At 37.9% G+C, this 18,540-nt stretch overlaps 1 protein-coding gene across 1 annotated transcript in view; it reads right to left on the reverse strand.

The window, feature by feature from the left end:
- Nucleotides 1–300: 300 nt before the first annotated feature.
- The window catches only part of LOC102472107 (40S ribosomal protein S21), a 25,818-nt gene continuing 7,578 nt past the window's right edge, over nucleotides 301–18,540 (reverse strand). Inside the window, exons 2-3 of the mRNA XM_006150310.1 lie at nucleotides 11,135–11,286; nucleotides 301–570 (exon numbers count right to left, since the gene is read on the reverse strand). Coding sequence (XP_006150372.1) covers nucleotides 301–570; nucleotides 11,135–11,286 — 422 coding nt within the window. The remainder of the gene's footprint in view (nucleotides 571–11,134; nucleotides 11,287–18,540) is intronic.

Consider the following 18,540-nt stretch of genomic DNA (forward strand, 5'->3'; position numbering starts at 1 on the left):
CTTTATGAAGCATTTTGCAGGGAGACTCCACTTAGTTAACATGGAGAGTTGAATAAAGGAGGGGTCAAATGTCAAGTTGAGTAGTTTTCTTGCTTTAACAAGACTATATGGCATGAATTGCTGAGACTGAAATGGTAGAAAATATAAAATTTCTGGTTTTAAACGGAATAAACCGAGGTTTTTGTGATACTTAATTTGGAAGAAAGAACAAAGGTGGGTATGTTTTGTTTTGTTTTGTTTCAGGTTTTTATTGTTTATTTACGACAAGTCTCAGCCCACCCGGTCCGCGGTCCTCTCCCATCAGAAGTTCTTAGAGACGATGCAGTCCGCCCTGGCCAGCCAGAGAATGGAGTCATTGCATTTCCCCATCCTGCGAATGGCCCCGCAGATGGCGTAGGTCTTGAACTGGCCACTAAACCTGCCGGTGACCTCGTCCACCTCGGCCACGTTCATCTGGATGGACGTGTGGTCCTTGGCACCGATGATGCGTTTGCTGGCCAAGTACTTTCGCGGCACGTACTGGTCCACGGACTCGCCGGCGGACTCTGTATCTCCAGGCTGCTCCCGCTGCTGGCACCATGCAGCCAAAGGTGGGTATGTTTTGAAATTAAAAAAAAAAATGCACACACACACACACACACAGACACACACACATATACATGAGGGGACTTTAAAAGTATGAAAAGTGAAAAGTATGAATTTAATTTTTTATTTTTATTTTGTTTTTAGTTTTTTCTATAGGGTGTGTGTACTCACCAGAGAAAGACAGAGAGAGAGAGAGAGAGAGAGAGAGATAGGCAAAGTGAGAAATTACACCCCAGAGAAGATAGCCATGCCACAATCCCTTCTCATCCATTCTTCTTGAGAATTTTAGGCATGTACACACATGCACCCAATGTGATTTTCAAGCCACTGGGAACCTTCCCATGTGGGGATGCCGCACAGAGTATTAAGTTTCACACTTTGTCATCATCCATCCCCTCCCTTTTCTATTTTTAATAGGCGTTGACTTATAGCACATTTTAAGCATTGCTGTGAAGTGAAATAATGATCTGTGAGGGAAGAGACAGTAAAGCCTCGTTCATTCTGGAGACAGCATGCTTGGGTCTGAAAGCCAAATTAAGCTTTTATTAGCAATGTGCACACTTAAGTTACTCTCTTTTTTTCAAAGGCTCAAGGAAAATACAGATTCTAAATTAGAGCAAGAAGGTAAATGATGTAATCTGAGAAAAAAATAGAGAGGTGATTTTACCAATGACTGAGTAAACATCCACTAGTGGCTAAGAAATGTGTGAGTTGAGACTTGTAACTTAGGTTGGTGACGTATATGAGCCCTACTAGATTTTCTGAGTAGTTTTTTTTTTTTTTTTTTTTTTGGGGGGGGGTGTTTTTTGTTTTGGGGGGGGGCGCGTGGGAGTCCAGCGACGTAGGCATTACGCTAACTGCTGGTCCCGTGGTCCCGAGCAATACAAGAGATGAAAAGTAGTCCAGAAATTTTGAATTTTTTATAGACATAAATAAAGATCTGACCAATCATTAAAAAGGATAAACCTCACAAAGAAATTAATCTTCATGGTCTCAAGGTGAATAGTGTTAGTGAGATTTTGGGTGCTAGGGTAATAAAGGATTGATGAGCCTATTGCCCTGAACGTTCTAGAATCTGCTACCCTTTTCTTTTGGTCTATTCAACTCAAACCCTAGAATTCACATCCACTGTGCATTCATATATTTAATATTTTCCCATTGGTAATTTCATCTGTTAGGGACTTGGGATGTGTGTTTTGTTTTTTTTTTCTTAAATTATGAGGTTCCTGATTTAGGGTACTTGTACTCACTGGAGAGACAAAGACACTGAGAGGGAAAGTAAGATATCTCCTCCAAGCTACATGTACTTAAGTCTTAAGAGTTTTGGGCCCTACTTTTTGTGTTTTTGTTTATTTGTTTGGTTTTGGTTTTGGCTAGTCACCAATTCCATGGCTACTAATAATTTCATATTTCAGTACTTCGATAGGCTTCTAACTGGTATTTTGCTTTTATCTATTTTAAGTGTATATTTCATCTTCTACCTGGCTATTAAAATAACTTCTCTAGGGGCTGGCAGGTGGCATAGTGTTTAAGGCATTGGTCTCCCACATGGTTGAGCAGGGTTCCAATGCCAGACCTGGTGGCTTCTTTCTCACTTTTCTTCTCTCTGTCTCTGTCTCTGTCGCTGTCTCTTTCTGGCCAAATTAAAAATAAATTAATTAATTCGATGAAATTTTTAAAAAATTTTAAAAATTGTCTAAAATTCTATTCTGAACTTACTTTTCTGTTTTCCATTTCCTTCACTAACTTTATTTTCATAATAACGTACAAAAGTATCATCGTTGCATACAAATGTCTTTATTTTTTGATTATTGTTTACATTTACTTCTTCATAAAACATTTACTCAATCAACGAATGCTGCTGTGTGTCTGCTGGAGACTATTTCAAGCTCTTTGAATACATTAATGAATAAAATAGCAGAAACCTTTGCCACTATGTAATATGTGCAATAGCCAAATGCCAACTTCAGAGTTTCAAACAAACACTTTCTCCCCGCGGAATTATTTTTTTTTCTGTTTTCTAAGATAATGCAGTGTGCTCATTCAGGCCCTAGTCAAAGAGGCGGTCTACTTCCATAAACTTTCCTTAAAATCCTCTGCACATCTTCTTCCCACTCCCCTGGTTTGAGGAATGTAACCATTCTGTGCACTCAACGTTTCTCATAGCTCTTATAGACTGATTGCCTTATATTTTTTGTATATTATTTTATTTATTTAATTGCCCGTCGATGACAAATAAATATCTGAGGTAGGAGAAACTCATTTTTTGTACCCCTATTGCTTACAACAATCGTTGACATGATTAACTCTAAATGCTTTGACCTGAACATTTATCTACTTTTATCATGTCATCTTTTAATAACTAAACACATGTCTGTGGTTATTCCTCTAAGCCACATTCAATTAAAAATTATAAGTAAATTTGGGCCATAAACTATCCTGTTACCCTTAAAAGTGTATGAGACATCTTCAACAAATAGATGGAAAATGTGAATTCTGAGAATTTTTACAACAATATTAATTTATACTTATTTTTTATTGAAGAGACAGATTTTGCTATAGGGCATGTATGCTTGTTAGACAGAAACAGAGAGAAGGCAGGAAATCACCCCCCTCAAGGATAGCCATGCTGTAATTCCTTCTTTTCTCAGGATTTTGGGTACAGATGCACACAAATGCTCAGTGAGAGGTTCAAGCCTTTGGGTCCAGTACTCGAACCACAGTCAACCACATAGGAGTCCAGTGACATAATCATTATGGCATCTGCTGGCCCCAATAAATTCATACTTCAATTCAATTTTTAAATTCTTTATTGACGTTCCCTTGTATAACCATATTCTATGAAGATAAGATATAATTTATTTCTTTGATAATACTTTGGACCTGTGAAAGTTTTTAAAAATCAGAATGGAGTCATTTATGTCAACCCTGACTAAACTTACTCTGAAGGGCATGGAGGAGGTATTTTCTCATGCTACCATGCTGGATAGCAAGAACTGTTATTTCGAGACTTTCGCCGGAAACTTAAACCCACACAGAGAACAGTGCAACCTGACTTCTGCCAAGACACCTGCCAGAGACTGTCTAACCTCAAACGGATGCAATCTATTTCTTTAAAGAGATTTTTTGTTATAGGGCATGTGTGTTTGTGGGGAAGACAGACACAGAAAGCAAGAAATCACACCCAGCGGGAAGGGCCACACTGCAATCCCTTCTCCATCCTCCTCTTGGGTTTTTAATCTCACATTCGTATGTGTCTGGCATGAGATTTTAGTCGCTGGGTCCTGGACTCGAACTGCAGTCGACTACATGAGAGTCCAGTGATGTAAACATTATACCATATGCTGGTTCCAAATGGATGCTATCTTTATTAGTGTTCCTGCTAGCCAAGGATAATTATTCCCAAACATTTAGTGTTACCTCTCCCCTCATCTCTCCTGCTTGTAAGCCATGAGTTATACATGCTCAAAAGGAGGAATATCATTGGCGAAAATTAGAAATAATACTCTGCTTTCCAAATGTGCTTTCCAGGTAGTTTATCATTGTCAAAATAGGACAATTGTGGATTTAGTATGCCATTAAAGTGTCAGATACCCCAGAAAAAAAAATAAAACTAGTCTGAGGTTTATAACACTATGGTGAGCAGGTGAGTATGTCTGAGAATTATACTCATCCAGGCTATGCCCTGGTGCAATCCTGAAATTTAAGCCCAAATAAAGCCCTTTTGTTTCTTTTAATATTTTACCTTAGGGACCAGCAGTTAGCGTAATGGCTATGTCGCTGGACTCCCATAGCCGACCATGGTTCGAGTCCTGGCCCAGTGGCTTAAACTCATGCCGGGCGCGTGTGCGTGCGTGCCCAAGATCCCCAGAGGAGAATGAGGGAGTAGAAGAAGGGATTGCGGTGTGACCACCCCCCCTGGGGGTGATTTCTCGCTTTCTGTCTCTCTATCTCACTCTGTCTGTCTGGCAAGCGCACGCGCCCTACAGCAAAAACGTCTCATATATATATATATATATATTTTATCTTAGTTTATTTTAGGTTAATAAACCTTGTCTTGACAAATTTTAAAATATATAACTTGAGATGATTTTGTAGTCTGGGAAAACATTTTTTAATTGGAAAAAAAAGCTGCACAGTTTTTTTTTATAACTTTTAAAATGGAAAAATAGTTTTACTCAGATTTTAAATATCTTACTTGTTTTTAAAGTCAATCTTAACTCTCTTCTGATTTTCACATTTGTTATTGGAAAATGTAACGTCCAGATAAGAGAAGTTCAATCAGAAATACTGGAGGATATAAAGGCATAGAGAAGGCCATGGATACTGGAGACAGCGTGGTAAGAGGGTGGTAAGTAGGGGGAGGGTGAGAGGAAGGGAATCGAGGAGAAAAATAGGAAGGCAAGACATTTAAGGCACACAGAAATGGAGGGTTGTCTTTGATGATAACATGTATGATAGTATCTTTTAGTGGACTGGTGTGCAGTGTATCTATGCTGGGAAAATTCATTTTACAAGCTGTAGTGCTATACAGTGATTGAGTATATAAAATTTTAAAAAAAGAGAGAGAGAGAAGTTCAAGCATAGTGGTCCAACTTAGAAGTTTGCAACTAAGGTGATTATCTATGTTATGTATGCCCATATTTTCTTCCTCTAAAAATACATAATTAATGATTTCATTAAAGTGATCAAAATTACTAGCTTCATAAAATGAATTTTACTAGATTAAAACCATTACATTTTTCCTACATTTGCAAATAATATACTAATTCAAATTTCTTATCTGTATTATAAATTAAATTTTTAAAATGTAGAGCAACCATCTTCTGAAACTGTCACAGTTAATTTTGAACTCAACAGTAATGGTTTTATTGCCAATATACTCATTAAATAATTTTGAAAAAGGAGCATCCTACTTTGGAAATGTTCTCTTTGGTCTCAAAATGTTCAGGAAGATCCCAGTGTACCTTTCTGTATCTTGGTAATTAAATTTTAATGTGAAACAAAAGTTAAAGTGAAAAGAAGCGAACATTGAAAGCAAGTTAGGTAAAACTGTACTACACCGGTCACATTGCTCAGACTTGGCATTGCCCTATATAATCTTCCTGCTTTTGAAAAATAAGTGAATTCCAATTTTCTAGTTAACAATTAAGGCTTTGAGTCGAATATTTGATGGTTTTATGAGGGCAAGAGTACATTGGTTATCTTTTTGTCTTGAACTATATTCTCCCCCATATTTTATTGGGAAACCAAAAGTACATTTTAACTAACTCCTCTAGCAAGTTTGGCATAAAATACCAAACCGTCTCATTAAATTTATATCTTCCAACTGACTGAAATATAGCTAAGTGTACATCCATGTAATTATCCCCCTTATATTTAAATAGTATACATCAATTAAATTACTTATTTATTTTTATATAAAACTCTTTGTATTTTTAAAAAACTAAATTAAATTAAGGATATTTAGGGTCAAGCACTCAAATATGCTCTGCTAATTTATTTTGTGAATTCTCAAAGCTCAGTGCTTATGAAACAGGTAATTGACACTAAGAGATGAATAATAGATCCTATTTAAAAGTATATTAGGTACTATACAAGAAAAATTTTAAAAATGAACATGTTAATAGTGAAGGGCTTAAGTGAGATAAAAATTACTCTGTAATAGGCCAGTCTGTGCCTTGGTATTTAAAGGAGCTGAATCCCATATGGCCAACTGCATAGCTGAATCCTGGACACAAAAACTTGAAAAATATGTGAGGTATGCATAGGTGCATGCCCTAAATCCTGACATGATGGAAAATTGGAGGAGAAGGGGTTGCGGCATGACCATACCTCATAGAAGGGGTGCTCTTTCTCTTTCTGTTTCCCTCTGGTGAGTGCACAAACCCTTCAGAACATTTAAAAAATATATTCTGAGCTAATTCTACCCCATACCAATTAGCAGAATTAACAAAATAAACTTACCAACATTAAATTATACTTAAATGACGCATACTATGTAGGTATATTTTTAAAACTAGTATGTATTCTCTAAAATTAATAGACATAAAATAACATTTTTATCTCAATGTATTTAGAGTAAATAAGAATAAACTTCTGATTTGCCAATTTTTGCCAACATTTATAAAATAATAGTGAAAGTTACAAAACAATATTTTTGGTGCCTTAATTTTTATCTGTTGCATTCAATAATTTTGGCAAGAAATTCTTGACTTTTGCTTCTCTGATCTTCATGGTTAAGTTTCTCTTCAGTTAAATGAGGTATTTCACATCAATTCAATAATTTTCTTTTTATTTTAATTGGTTAGCATTCGTTTTATTTGCCTGTTAGCAAAGACCCATAATTTACACACATATATGCTCTTTCCTATGCATTTTAATTAAGAGCACATGTATAAACAAAACTCTAAATCCCTCACCACAAGCCCCCAAATCTTATTTTACACAAGAACCATAGAAAGCCCTATATCGGATGCAAGACCTAAAATGGCTGCAGATTTTGTAAGACCTCTTCTTTGGACCTTCAGTGATAACTATTCTGCTCTAAACTCACCAAAACTCTATTTTGCTTTATGATGCATGAGTTGAGACCTTAGAGGGCACATTTCTGCTTTGCCGTTGGGTTTCCTATCAGTCTTTGCCAACAGGGTACTAGAGAGAAACTGGTAGAACGAAAGATGAGGAAACGACTTGATCCTTTTTTTTTTTTTTTTTTTTGCCCTCTGAAGTCTGCCTGTGTGTATCCTATTTCTGTGGTGTTACTTAATTAGTACTTCTTCCTAGGAGAGGACATTTCTTTTTAGAGCAACTGCAGCACAACTAGGCTTCCCCCTCAAAATCTTACCTCAATAGACATAAGAATTAGCCACAGATGATACAATTAATTATGATGTCAATGAATAACATGGACTGAGGATATACAGTGTGTATCTTTCAAAGTTTGAGTCACTTTGCTCAACATTAATATGGAACCAACCTAAGTGTCCAAAAACTGATGACTGGGTTTGAAAACTGTTGCATATATATGTATAATGAAATATCACTTGATTATAAGAAAGAATGAGACCCTTTTTTTATTCAAAGTGTATTAATATAAAAGACATATTTCTAACTTTTAAAAGTAATTAGTTTATTTAATTTTATTCATCATTATTATTTTTTATTTCGATCAAGGAGATAGAGAAGGGGAAATTTAGAAAGTCAACCTCCAGGTCCAGGAATCGAACTGTGGCTGTGGGAGTCCAGTGCCTTAACTAACATGCCATCTGTCAACTCCATTTTTCTAATTTTTATTTATTCTCTCCTCTTCTGTTTGTTCTGATCCTAGGTATGATAACTGATTCCTTCAGTTGACATTACTATCATACTTCAGTGTTTTCTTATTAACTATTCAGTTATTTAGTTAAAAACTTTATGTTAGTTAACAATTTCTTATATAAATTTGCTATACTTAATAAGTACAGTGTTTTATGTCTTGGACTTTGAATGATTAAAAAAATTAATGTTGGAAGTGGTTCCAGAACACAGACGCTCAAAAACAAAATTTTGGGAGTGAGTTTATCATTGCGTTTTAGTAGTGCTGATCTCTTAAACAGTAAAAGATTCGATGCTAGGAGTCCATGATATTGATTGCCATCATAATTAATTGTATCATCTGTGGCTAATTCTTTTTTTTCTCTTTTTGAAAGGTTTTTGCTATAGGGCGTGTGCGCTCGCCAGACAGACAGAGAGAGACAGAGAGATAGAAAGTGAGAAATCACCCCCAGGGGGTTGGCCACGCCGCAATCCCTTTTCCTCCATTCTTCTCTCGGGATCTTGGGTAAGCACGCGCACGTGCCCGGTGTGAGTTTAAGCCACTGGATCCGGGACTCGAATCGTGGCCGACTACATGGGAGTCCAGCGACATAGCCATTATGCTAACTGCTGGTCCCCCAATTCTATCACCTGTGGCTAATTCTTATAAGTGTCTATTGAGGTAAGTTTTTTTGGGGGAAACCAAGTTGTGCTGCAGTTGACCGTTAGGAAAGTAATTACATTTACAAATACTATATGGGAAATAGATTCTTTTGAGTACAGTGAAGTGCTCATAGGATACTGATGATAAATACATGTCTAAATTCTCATTTCCATTGCCAACAAAATAACAAGACAATATCTATGGAAGCCATTAAAAATGTTGATTTCTTTTGACTGTACAGTCAATACTGCTAAAAATTAAATTCAAAATTAAACTGTGTAGGTTACACACCTGCAATATAAGTGTATCTGTTAGCTTCACCAAGCCTGTTATGTAAGAAGGTTAAAGAATCCATTGAGAAGTGGGAGCCTGAAGCTAGGCTTAGAGATATCTGATTTATTTAGACATAGGTAAACATCATGTAATCCTAGTCACACTAGGCCTCCTTACTGTTGGAAGGAGTTTGCCATCTTTTGTCTGAAGAGCCTACTATTTCTTTGCTTTAAACTACCTCACCTGATAAAATTTACTTGAAAGATGATGCCATTCTCTTTAAGACATCTGTGATCATCTTTTGTTTCCACAAGGCCAATAACTAAGGTTAAGTTCCCCATGCTTGGGACCAGCAGTTAGCGTAATGGCTATGTTGCTGAACTCCCATGTGGTCAACTGCGGTTCGAGTTCCAGACCCGGTGGCTTAAACTCACACCAGACATGTGTGCTTGTGTGCCCAAGATCCTGAGAGGAGAATGGAGGAGAAGGGATTGTGGCGTGGCCATCCCCCCTGGGGGTGATTTCTCACTTTCTATCTCTCTGTTTCTTTCTGTCTTTCTGGTGAGCCCATGTACTCTATAGCAAAAATCTCTCCAAAAAAAAAAAAAAAAATTTCCCCATGCTTAGTAGGTAAGTACAGAGTCTGACCCAAGAGGAAATTACTAATACATCAAAAAATGGCAAGATTTCTTTCATTTGTGTCAACAAAAACCTTGGGAATATGCATGGAGATGGGTAACAAATAAAGGAAGATAAAATATAACAATGTGTCTTCATTTATTGATAGCATACATTTATTGGAGATTTTGGATTTAACGTGTTAGCATATGCATGTGAAAAGTACCTTACAGTTAATTTGATTGACACAAATTGACAATTGGCCTAAATTAATAAGATGGAAATTTCTGAACTGCTCTGGAATAATATATAGAAAGGAATGGAGAAGCTTCTAGAAATTAAGATTTTGGAATATATTTGTCATACATGATTTATGGACCAACTCCTCCCACTTTGTATCTCTTGAGGTCCCAGAGGTCACTTTCTTTAGTCAGAGATATTTTGGCGGAAAGAATGACAGCCTTCTTTTTTTTTTTTTTTAGAGAGAGAATTTTGCTATAGGGTATATGTACTCTCCAGAAAGACAGAGATAGAGAAAGTGAGAAATTACTCCTCTAGGAGATTGTCAAGCTACAGTCCCTTCTCCATTCTCCTTCTGGAGTTTTGGGAATGCACCCATATGTGCCCAGTGTGTTTCAAGTCTCTAGGTCTGGAACTCAACCACATCCAGCCATGTCAGAGTCCAGTGCTTTAACCACTATGCCACCTGATGTCCCCTGCAACAGCCTTCTTGAAGAGCTTTGTGTCACTTTCTTATAATGAAGTCCAGTTATAATGAAGGATACACTATTGAGATCAGTTCTTTAACCTATGAGATCTCAGAGTTGCACAGCCCACATAGCTCAACTTAATGATTATCTCTGGCATAATTCAGTGAAAAGAGAAAATAGCACCAATGATTTAAAAAGGTGAGTAATAGTATAAATAATTATTAAGGGGCAGGTAGAATACTAAGGAATACATAAATGGCTGACACAGACAGCAAGCCAGACTGTCAAGCAGAATGAAACTTGCTAGCTAGCTGCCCACTTGGGATGCTTCTGAGAAATTCTGGAAAATTGCTGACAGTGGTGCCACTGAAACTGGCTTGGAAGTTGCCCCCTGGGGTGCCAGTTGAACCTGCTTGAGAGATACTCATTATGGGACCTATGAGACTCACTGAAAAGCTGGCTGGAATCCTAGAAGAATTCAGTGGGAAACTACTCCTGTGGGTGAAGATGTACTATTGGTCTTGCTAGGTATAGACAAACTGCTTCAGATGTCCTTTTCAGGTGTTATGGAGAAAAACATCATCTATGTCAGTAGCTCAATATCAGATATGTGCTGATTTGCCTTAATAAAGATACTACTACATATACCATAGCAGTTATAGTTGGAGTCACTGTCTGATGACATTTGCAATTATCCACAGTCATTATCTTCGGTACAGGCCAAATTGATAAGTTTAATGGGATTGTAATATTACTTTCTTGGGAGAGAGGATAATTCCTAGATGCTTCCACTAACACCTTTGCCACAAAGGTTGGGAAGACAATGGGGATGATTCTGTATTACAGTAACTTAAGTATGGTTTTCTGTCTTCAGATCCTGGAGATTTGTTCTATCACAGAACAAGCACTACTTTAGTAGACTGTCCAACTATTATATTCCTGAGAAATACCAAAATAAATAGCCACTATTCAAAGGCATTCTCATCACCTTATGTTCCCCACCTTCCTTTTTTGGTAATGTTCTCATCTTGTCTTTGGCAATTATGTGCTGTAATTTTGCCTCTGCTCTTCTGGATGAGAAAATTCCTATTGACACCATAGAACTCATCTCAGTGATGGTATTCCTTAGATAAAGCTTGTCTATATTCAAAAAGACAAATCAAAAACTATTTCAGGAATGGTAGAATCCCCTCAGTGATGCATTTTTCAATACCTTAGCAATATAGGTAGTATCTTGGCATGCTCTTGGAGGATGTAATTTGCAAGCACAGGGATGCACAGTGTGTTTGTGATGAATACTCTAATAGTCCTACATATATATTTTTTCTTTAAAAACAATTTTTCCAGTGAACATGTGTGTTTACTAAAGAGAGTTGGTAGGTACAGGGGAATAAGAAAGCAACCCCGTCCCCCGTGGGGAGTGATTAGGATGCAACCTCTTTTCCTTCATTTCTCCTTTCTTTTGGGATTTTGGCCACCACACATATAAGCCAAGTGTGTTTTTTTCAACTTCTAGGTCAGAGTTCAAATAGCCTTTTGGTCATGTGGGATCCATCTGCATAAACCATTATGGAAGGAGCTGGTGGTTATTGAAGCATTTGATTCTTATCTCTATATCATGCTAGTTTTAGTATAAGTTCATTAGACATTGGAGTCAACTGAGATAAACTTTAAGTCACCAAAACCAAGTGAATTGTTAAAACTCTGTCTGTATAAATCATTAAGTTGGTATTAGCTTCTAGTAAGTGCAACCAAATTAATATTGTATGTCCTTACTTGTTTTCATTGATGCTCTCAGAATCTACTTCACACATGTTCCCTTTTCTACTGATCTTAAATTCTTTTGATTTGTAATCTCTATAAATATAAAATTTTATACATTCTTAAGTGTGTTTATATAATATATAAAATTTTTTGTAATTCATTTGATGTATGTTATTTCCTTCTATATAGTGTATGACTGATTACCAAGAACAGGCTGATATTTCACTCTGGTTACTGGTCTACTGGCAACAGGTGGTACTTCTTGTTGTTGTTTTTTTTGTTTTTGTTTTTGTTTTTTTTTAAAGAGAGATGTTTTGCTATAGGATGCATGTGCTTACTGGAGAGACAGAAAGACAAAAAGTGAGAAATCAACCTCCCTGCCCTGGGAGGGAGGTCCATGCTATAATCTATTCTCCTCCATTCTTCTCTCAATATTTTGGGAACACATATACACATTCATGGTGTGAGTCTCAAGTCATGGAGTTCAGGACTCAAACTGCAGTTGACTATGTGGAAGTCTAGGACCTTAACTATACCACTTGCTGTCCCTTTCTAGTGGTTCTTGAGAAGGAAGGGCTTACTTCTCCAAAGTATCTGCCCTAGGTTATGATATTTCCAGGGTTTCAGTAAAAATAGGTTAATTTCTCAGACACAGAAGTGCAAACAATTCACACCAGCAGTCAAAGCTCAGGGTGACCTCGTTAAGTTTTTTAGTTTTATTTCAGTTCAAATAGATACTCCCAATTTAAAGTTTAGAATCACATTTTTGCCTATTTATTGACCTAATTTTCACACAGGAACATGGTGACATGCTGACTTCAACTCACTCAATTTAATTTTGCATTTCATTTTTTGTAGCATCAACCTTGGCTACAAAAATTATCAGACACTATTTTAAGTCTGTCATAGACACTTGCTGGTTCTTAGATCACAACTTGAGAGTTAAATTACCTAAGCTTGTCATTTTTATTTTATTCGTAAGTTCCCAGTGCACTCAGATAATTCCATTGATACCCAAGGTATTGTTGACACCTTACTGCGATGACAAGCAAATGTAGCAGTTACATTGGCCTCAGGGTAGTTGTTTCAGTAGGCAATTCATCAAAATCAACCACAGGTGATAGACTGATTAATTGTGGTACCAGTGCATGCCATGGATTATTATCATCCTACGTCCCATTTACAGAGAACTCAGCATTACTCTCAAGACCAATGACACTCTACTTTTTTTTTTTTTTTTCCTTGTTATAAGGCATGTGTGTTCTCCGGAGAAAGCCAGAGAGACAAGGAAAGTTAGAAAACACTGCCCAAGGGAAATGAGTACATGGCAATCCCCCTTCTCCATTCTCTTCTTGAGATTTGGGGTACCAGGCATATGCACCCAGCATATTTTTTAAGCCACTGGGTCTGGGTGGGACTCAAACTGAGCAGTAGGCCATGTGGAATTCAGATTCCCCAGCAGCCACATTCCCAGGAAGCCCAGGACAACACCATGAAACCAATTGCTTAATTGCATTTTTGCATATATGTTTCCTGGGACCACTCCTGATACTAGTTCTGTATTAGTCAAAGTATAGTCAGTAGAAAGAAATCACAAAATATTAATAATTTGAATAGGGAAATTCCAATATAAAGAATATAGTAACTGGTAATGCCTTGCAGGGCTTAACTACTCAGGTCCTAAGAGAACTCTGAGGATTGCAGAAATGGAGAGCAGCCACTACGTCTAAGATTGAAGCAGAGTAACAAAGAAAGGAACAAATACAGGAGAGGATTTCTCCAAGGCTGAGGTTCAGATTTCACTGGAAAAGTGTGTTTCTGGCCCATTAAGTGGTGCATAAGTTAAATGAGATAGTATAGACTGAGACTGGCAAGAAGAAAACCACTTGGTGAGGTGATGAGAAAATTTACAGGGAGGGCTGGCAGGTGGAGTGGTGGTGAAGGGTGCTGGACTCACATATGGTTGACTGTGGTTCGAGTCCTGGACCTGGCAGCTTGCTTTCTCACTTTCTCTCTCTCACACACACGTTCATTCCCTCTTTGGTCAAATTAGAATAAATAAATAAAGTTAAATAAAGTAATTCTTTTTGTTAAACAAAGAAAATTTATCGTGAGCCTGGCCGCTGGAGTTTTTTCTAGACTCACCGGGAAACTGGCACAGAAATCCAGTAAAAATTCACACAAAAACATTTCTAATTAGTGTACCTGCAAAACTTGTTGAGGAATCTTTAGGGAAATGAACATAATTTACTGAGAAACCACTTTGAGGGTTGCCATGGGAACTTTTAAGACTTGAGCATCACAGATGCTGTACATACCACTGACTTCTGTGTGTTACTGGAGGAAGCAGGAGAAAGCTCACTGCTATCAGGTAGAGAAGGCACCTTGTCCTGCATTTTCTATCTTGCACCCACTGCCAATTATGCTGATAAGCTTAGCACTGTGCTACTGACAAAGAAGAAATGTCTAGAGAGTCTGGCTCCACTATAACAACTCAGGGCAAAGATGAATAAATAAATTTCTGTGAGAGGTAATTAATTACTGACAATTTATCAAATAAAGAACCTCAACTAGCTAAGATCTTGCCTGAAAGGAAACATGGAATGGGCATTGAAGAGTACATTGTAAATGTCAACTATGGCCTGACTCGAAGTTAAGGAAATAAGGATGACTACAGTTATATTTAATTTCTCCCCCCCAGGAATATGTATATTCTTGTATAAATTTGTATAAGTGTTTGTATAAATTAGTTTTACTTCTCTTTTTCTACCTTTCCCCTTAATACATTTTGTTGAATGTTAACAATACAAGCATTTTTTAGTTAACATTACATTTAGATTGAAGTGTGACTGAATTTTTTTTTATAGTTTTTTTCTATAGGGAGTGTGCGCTCACCAGCCAGACAGAGAGAGACATAGAGACAGAAAGTGAGAAATCACCCCCCAGGGGGGATGGCCATGCCACAGTCCCTTCTCCTCCATTCTCCTCTCGGGATCTTGAGCACACATGCACATGTGCCCGGCATAAGTTTTAAACCACCGGGTCTGGGACGTGAACCGCTGTCGACTACATGGGACTCCAGCAACATAGCCATTATGCTAACTGCTGGTCCTGAAGTGTGACTGAATTTGGGGAGCAATAAAGATAACCTTAAAGTGAATAGTATGACTCTTCTTCAGAGTTGAGTCCGGTATGGGTTGAAATTTTGTAATCGTCATTTTAAGGAGAGGATGAGAACACTTTCATTTGCCCAGATTAGTTGCATTTTGCTCAGTGGAAATAAGAATTGTGTTCGATGCTTTTGAAAGTTTAAATACATGCAGAAGAGGGTGTAAAGATGCTGAGCAGCCAAAAGAGTAGACTGTCAGTTATTAAGCTATAATCTCTTAGCTCCAAACCCATCCTTCAAGTCTTTGTTTTGTGATGCATATTTATGCCTTGCCAGCTGGCTCTATAGGCTCTGTCAAAGCTGGGGGAAGACGAAAGGCATTTATTCCTTTCTGTGTGTTTCCTTTGGGCTTCCTGTTCCGTCTTCACCACAGCAGAGGTATCTTCTTCCCCAAGCAGCAGCTAAATTCAGTTTGCAAATCTTCCAAAATTTGTAGAAAAGCCTCATCATGCCCCTCTCAAAGACACCAGCACCAGCCAGCTGGCACTTCCTTTTTCCATGTCTGTTTCATCTCCATGGAGCACCTCCTCCAGGCTTCTCAGTTTTAATAATCCCATCTTCTTCCCTTTGTTTTCTTAGCTCATTGCAGACATAGCCAAAGTGACTCTGATCCATCAGGACCTGCTGTGATCACCTCTCCTTAAGTACATCCAGAAATCGTGCCTTGCATTTCACCAAGAGAATATAGCAATAGTGAAGGCAGATGCAATTATGGTCCCAAATCATTTGATTTGGAATTTATCAAAAGGAAAATTATCCTGGGTAAGCCTGACTAAATCAGGTCAATGTGCTTAGAAGATAGTCCTGAAGCCTTAGGTGAGCTCAGAGGCATGACCTTCTGCTGGCCTTGAGGAAGCAAACATCCATGTTAAAAACTGCCTATGAACGGGGCGGCTTCAGGCTTTCCATTGCAAGAGACTGAATTCTGCTAACAATCTGAATGGGCTTGGAAGAGTTTGAAGTGAGAAAGCCATCTGATGCCCACCTTGATGGAGCCTTGTGAAACTCTGAGTAGAGAATCCAGTTAAGCCATACTTGACTCATGACTCACATAAATTGTCAGGTAATAAATACATGTTGCTGTGGGTTACTAAGTATGTGATAATTTCTTACGCTACAATGGCAAGCAAATGCATACTCGTAATTTTGGTAGCTACATTCATGATCATTACATTCACCTACTATTATTTCTGTGATTTTAAAAAAGATTTTTGCAATAGAGTGCATGTGTTCTCTGGAGAGGAGCAGAGAAGGGAAAAGTAAGAGATCAACCCCCGGGGGGGAATGGCCATGTCACAATCCTTTCTGCTCTATTCTCCTCCTTGAATTTTGGGCATGCATGCACATGTGCCTGGTGGGATTTTCAAGGGCTGAGACCAAATCTATGGTGGTCCATGTGGGAGTCCAGCAATTTACTACCACACTACCTGCTGCCCCACTTCTGTGATATTTTAATGTGTCCATCTTACCTTTCCATTGCCTTATTAACAACTGTATAGCAAGTTAACTATTCTCTGTATGGGATTTTCTCTTTAGTTTCTTGGTGTTATTTCTATCTGATGACTGAAGTAAAAACAGGATTCCTTACTAATTCTAGAACAATTCCAGTAATTGTCCATCCTATAAATGTATATAACATTAACTGAGCATCCTATAACACAAATCATGTACTTGAGAATATACTATTAATCATTTTAATAGAATTATAATAAGTATAAATTAATGTGTTATTGACACATTATTTTATGCATATGAACAGATTTCCTGTCTATTAAGAGTCTGGCAGCATGCTCAGAGCCCAGTGTCTACAAGAAATAACTAGACACAAAATAATGTAACATAACTCTTCTAGAAATGTCCTACCAATATGCTAACGTGTTAATAATATGTCAAATGTAAGCTGAAAATTCACATATGGTCAGTATTAACATAAATGAAGCAGCAGAAGAAAATACTGATATAATTCGATTCTATTTTAGAAACTTAGTAATTCTGTATTGTTTTAGAAATATTCCTCCTTGAATACTACATTGCATTCTATTTGTTTTAGTGTCATTTTAACATATACGAGAGAGAACGTAACTCAGTTAAATTGGCATACTGTCTAGAGTGCTCCCAATTTAATTTTCTCCTCATTTGAGTCGCTGATAGCTTATTATTTTGAGAAGTCCAGTTAGGTTACACTCTCTCCATTATCTATCTGTAATAATATGTCAATTTTCTCTTACAAATTTGGATATTTTGGAGATGACCAAAATAATCAATGGGGAGGGATTTAGTCACTGTGGGATTAGAAATATATACATAGAAAAATTCTTATATGAAACAGTGGCTCTGCTTGACTGTCCTTTTTGTGATGAGCATCCTCTGTGTTTTACCTCTGAGTTCTTCCTCAGACTGCTATGTATGTGCTATACCACTATGACCTCATTTTTTATTTCTTTTAGGATTTTGCTATGGGGCAAATATACTTGCTGGAGAGAGACAGAGAGATGGAAAGTGAGAAATCACACCCAAGAGGGATCGCCCCCAAGGGATTATCACACTGCAACCCCTTTTCTTCCCTTTTCCTCTTAACACTTTGATTATGCATACATGACACATGCCTGGTATGATTTTTAAGCCATCAGTTCTGGGACTTGAACCACAGTTAGCCATGTGGGAGTCCAGCAACTTAACTATTATGCCACCTGCTGGCACTATGAACTCTATTTATTTTTTTTTGGAGAGATTTTTGCTATAGGGCGCGTGCGCTCGCCAGACAGAGACAGACAGACAGAAAGCAAGAAATCACCTCCCAGGGTGATGGCCATGCCACAATACCCTCTCCTTCATTCTCCTCTAGGGATCTTGGGCAAACACGCACATGCACCCAGCGTGAGTTTTAAGCCACCGGGTCCCTGAACTCTTTTAATATTAGCTAGTCACCACTCCAATTTGAAAAAAATATTTATTATAAAAGTATGTGACACCTAGGGAACCAGCAGTTAGCGTAATGGCTATGTCACTGGACTCCCACGTAGTCAACCGTGGTTCATGTCCCGGACCCGGTGGCTTAAAACTCACGCCGGGTGCTTGTGCGTGCGTGCCCAAGATCCTGAGAGTAGAATGGAGGAGAAGGGATTGCGGTGTGACCATCCCTCCTGGGGGGTGATTTCTCGCTTTCTGTCTCTATGTCTCTCTCTGTCTGTCTGGCGAGCGCACACACCCTATAGCAAAAACCTCTCCAAAAAAAAAAAAGTACTTGACACTTTTAAAACATTTTTTCCACCCTAGATTCTATTCTTCTCACCAATTACTGTCCAGGAAGACACCCAGAAACCACCTACAGTGAAACAGATCTGTATAGTGTGGCTGGGGTAAAGTTTCTTTTTTTCTTTTTCTTTTTCTTTTTTTTTTGGGGGGGAGAGGTTTTCGCTATAGGGCATGTGCACTCGCCAGACAGACAGAGAGAGACAGAG

The sequence above is a fragment of the Tupaia chinensis genome, unplaced genomic scaffold, assembly GCF_000334495.1.
Source record: "Tupaia chinensis unplaced genomic scaffold, TupChi_1.0 Scaffold000282_1, whole genome shotgun sequence".
NCBI lineage: Eukaryota > Metazoa > Chordata > Mammalia > Scandentia > Tupaiidae > Tupaia > Tupaia belangeri.